Genomic DNA, 4,364 nt, shown 5'->3' with positions numbered 1-4,364 from the left:
CCCTCGTGGGCTCTTTGTGAACCATTCAACTTCACCGATAGAACATGAACATCAACCGGTATTCTTCCCCTACGTATAATATATTTATGATTTTTAAAAAATTTTATTGGGTGTTTGTTGGGGAAGGAGAGAAAAGAAGGTCAAAGTATGGAGTGACATTGTTTTAATCTGGTGACATAAAATAAAAATAAAAATAATAAGAAACGGGTGGCCTAACAGTGACCATTCGTCACCGGCGGGCATCGAAAGCAAAGTATAGAAGGAAGCGTGAATAAGACACTGATAAGCATCCACGCATTAGAAACCATTTTTTTGCTTTGTATGCATCCCACGCGGTTTCATTCATGCCGTCGGCTGTTCGCCTGCAATTCAGACTTTCTCTTGGAAGGAGTACTTCTGCTGTGAATCTGAAGGCCTCCTTTCTATTTCTTTGCCCCAGAGATCTCCCTCATCAGTCAGTGTGGAGCGTTTAATTCGTCTCAGGAGGAGGTGGGCAAGAAGTTTCATCTCTTTCAGGCAATCTGAGGAGACCAAGCCCAAAGAGGAGAAGAAGAAGAAGAAGAAAAAGATGGAGTGGCTCAGAAAGATGTTGTTTCCCATGAGGAGAGTCTTGCTGGGAATTGCAGGAAAAGTCCGAGCACGCAGGCGTGGTGAGTACTGCTTAATTCAATCTCATACGGTGGTTTAGATTAGGGTAATGGCACTGGTGGTTCAGATTAGGGCAAAATTGGAATGGGGGCGTGCTTCTTTAGGGTTTGAACAGATTTACTGATTAGTTGGTGTTTGTGAAGATTTCCCCTTATTTTTTGGTTTTTGAAGGACGAGTGTGGTTGAATGCAAGATTTTTGCAAATTTGGGAAGTGGCTGTGGATCGTAGTGGGTTTGGATTTTCAGAAAATATGTCCGTGTTCAAGTGTTTTTGACCTTGTGGGCTTGTAGTTGATTCAAGCGCCTTTTTTGGATATGGTGAGAGTGCACTTGTTATTTTTCTGGAATCGTCAGAGTGGATAGGGTTTTGTCTAGGTTATGATGAAGTGAGCTGTTGCAGGTCCAAGGCCTAGTAAATTAGATATGTATTTGGAGGCTGTTTTGGTGCTCTGGCTCTTATGGAGTTGAGTACTTCTCAGGTGATCGCTGGATCAGTTTGGCTGTATGTTTCAGGAAGCCTCTTGATCTTATGGTGATCAAGTATTAGCAGTCATTGCCTGAGATCTTGAGGGGTGTAACTATGATTCTAGACTGAAGTACCGTGTATCTTTAGGATCTGGTGTATGGATTTTGAGAGTAGTTGTTAATTGCGGTAGAATGGGATATGTGGCCTTTAAGTTTGATGTCAAGTCTGAAGGTTATCTATTATGCAGAAATTGCTTAAGGCTTGCATCTGGGTGTATTGTTAGGATCTGCTAGATGGATTTTTGGAGTTATTTCTTAATCCGTTTTTGTTGCCGGATCCTGCAAGAAACCCATCCACATCCTAAGTATGGGATAGGTGGTCAATAAGTAGGCGCCAATCCTGAGGGTATCTATTATGCTTGCGTCTGGACTTATGTTAGTTTTACATGTCATTTGAGCTATGGAGATGACGTATTATGAAGTTTGTACTGTGGTCATGATCGATCTATATATGGGGTCTGTTTGAATGCAGTCATGGGAGGCTGATAACTTTTGGAAAATTTCTTTAACGAGTGATTACAGTGATTATATCTAGTTAGGGCTGGTTAGTTTTAAGAGAGTGCCATGTGACGACTGACAATAGATTGTCAAATCCTGCCAGTGAGCGAGCCTAAGCCACCTAGGTCTAAATGTCTGCACTCAATGATCTGGTATGGATCATGATTGTTCGGGATCAGCCATATGTCATAGTTTGAAAATTCATTTTCTTTGTTAGTTTTTGTTGCAAGATGCCTCAAGAATCACATCCTTGGGTTTTGCATGACATATTACGGACAACTCTCAAGTTATTTGTCAGGCCTGAACTTAGAACCAAGAAGGTCGGTATTATTCAAATGTTGTCTGGAACGAACTTCTGGCTTTCAGAAAAGCACGGCATGAATGTTATAGTAGGAATTGTTTCTAAAATTTCTCAATTTTTTGGATAGATTGTGTAGGGATCACGTTACATGATCTATTTTCCTAATGATAAAGAGAGTACAAGGAGATCAGAAAAATGGATCATGGAGAAACCTTCATGAAAAAACTCCAAGGAGATCAGAAAAATGGATCTGGAGAAATATTGATGCAAAAACTCCTACACAATCTATTTGAAAAATTGTCAAATATTATCTATGATCTATGATTGTGGAAATCTGTTCTCTTTAAAGAATAATTTCTGTTTAAGATCTGCCATATGTATTTGAAGATTTATTCTTTTTTCTCATTTTCTTGATTGATGGACCATTTCTAGTAAAGGTATGTCTTATGTATTTGGTGGGAGTCTTGTTTTCTTCATTTTAATATTGGATGCTTGGAGGAATTTATCCCAGGGAAATACCCCTATGACTTAGATGTGTGTTCTGGAGTATATCTTACACCTGGCTTGGACCGTTTGTTTCCGGTCATGTGAGATTAGTAAGACCTCAATAAGAAGGGAAATTTCTTTAGACTTACCAGTGAATCACGGTTGTGCTGACTGGGGACCTGATTTTATATTGCCACAAGCCTTCTAGAGACAGCTGATGATCCGTGTGTTAATAGATAAATAAAGGCCTTTACCCTTTGATCTCTCTAATGGAAAAACATTGGTCATGTTAATGTGAGAAATCGTCTGATATGTTGGGTTCTTGTCGATCTAATTCACATCCATAGATCTGAATCAGTATGCTCTTTGAATTCCTTAATTGAAGTTCCTGAGACATTTGATGATACTTCTTATGGGATTACGTAGTATAATCCGAAACATTGGTATTAAAAAATTGTACACAATTGATCCCAGAAAGAAAAATTAAAATAACAATACGAATGTACTTAAAAGAAATTATTTTGTTTTGCAACTTTATCTTTTACTGCTTTCCTTTGATGCAATGTAATAATTGATGAGAATTCAATATTGAATGTACAGGGCGTGGACTCTTGAAGCTATACAATGATGTACAGTCATGTGGATATCAAGATGTGCAAGTAATGTGGGAAATGCTACAAAATTCTGAGACTACTTCTCCCAAGAGACAGCGGTCTACATGGAAAATTTGCATATGGGCAGCTCATCCAAAGTGAAGGATAGATTTGCATGGATCTGGTGTGTACTACAAAGTCGCCTGGGTCAGAGCTGAGCTTTTGTAAGCCTTTTTTAAAGACCCCATCATCATGGGTATAACTTAGTAGAGAACAAATATACCAGCAGTTTACTCTGCCTCACTCCTTGAGGTGATGCCACACTCTGAGGGTGTTCCCAAGTTTGTGGAGCGAGGTGTGAAGTCTTTTTTGTGTTTTTTTTTTTTTACCTGGCTTTTTGGTTGTATGTCCATATTCACCTTTCAGTCGATATGTTATATTTATATTGCTTCAGTGAGGGAGCATCTTTCCTCCGTTGAAATAGCTATAGGGAATATTTCAATATAGTATTTGGTGAGGGCTGTTATTTGTCGAAGATGATTTGAGGCATGCTTTTGCCCAACTCTTCGAGTTGTACATATTACTTACTACATACTAGTAGTCAAGTATATGTGTCGAATGCTATTTCTTTCAATAAATTTCATTATTACACAACTTGTATATTGCAATCGGAATGTGTGATGAAATGAAAATCATGGATCAGTGACCTGAATAGCTGCATAAATTTTAGTCATCAGAATGCTATGAATTGAATAATAAAATGTATTGTATCTCATTGGAATACTTTGAATAAAATGTTAAATATACACCAGTGGCATGCTGGATGTCATAGCATAAATAAATAAGCCAGCATTCAAATAATGCATAAATAATAGAAATTTCCAATTTCATTATTCCGTGTTTTCATTGATGGTCAGCGCTCAGATCAGGTACTACCGAGCATTTCATCCCTTGCATTAAGTTAATAGTGATGATGAAATGTCTTGCTAATTTCAATTACCAATATATAGTGGAAAGAAGAGTCAAAAAGCCTGTAGTACTCGGTATTTCATTCAACTAAAAATATTTGTGTACTCATCATTTTGTGGCTTTTGGATTTTGACTAGTGTTTTTTTTTCATCAATGTTTTGGATTACACATTCTATAATCTATCATCAGGATGAAAAAGAAAAAAAGAGGATGAGAACTAGAAAGATATTTATGTACTCATTCAATGTTTCTTTTTCTCTCCTTGAAATATTTAATGAACAAGAGAAAGGTTTTGGTGGTTGAGCACATTCCAATAAGTTTTTGTTTCTAACAGTTTTGTTTCA

The 4,364-nt window shown here is 37.5% G+C and overlaps 1 protein-coding gene across 1 annotated transcript; it reads left to right on the top strand.

Annotated features, from left to right (window-relative positions):
- The first annotated feature begins 284 nt into the window (after positions 1-284).
- Positions 285-3,705, top strand: LOC149549495 (uncharacterized). Its single transcript, XM_089792869.1, has 2 exons — positions 285-650; positions 3,059-3,705. Exons 1-2 carry the CDS (start codon positions 569-571, stop codon positions 3,211-3,213), a joined length of 237 nt encoding a protein of 78 aa, XP_089648995.1. The 5' UTR covers positions 285-568; the 3' UTR covers positions 3,214-3,705.
- Positions 3,706-4,364: the final 659 nt, after the last annotated feature.

This window comes from Cupressus sempervirens, chromosome 7 (genome assembly GCF_028749045.1).
Source record: "Cupressus sempervirens isolate cs-2001-9-10 chromosome 7, ASM2874904v1, whole genome shotgun sequence".
NCBI lineage: Eukaryota > Viridiplantae > Streptophyta > Pinopsida > Cupressales > Cupressaceae > Cupressus > Cupressus sempervirens.
Note: the sequence above shows the minus strand (reverse complement) of the source record. Positions and strands in the feature narration are given on the sequence as shown.

Coding starts and splice junctions, on each gene's coding strand:
- LOC149549495 (XM_089792869.1), top strand. CDS start 569: ATGGAGTGGCTCAGAAAGATGTTGTTTCCCATGAGGAGAGTCTTGCTG. Junction 651..3,058: donor AGTCCGAGCACGCAGGCGTG/GTGAGTACTGCT, acceptor TTGAATGTACAG/GGCGTGGACTCTTGAAGCTA.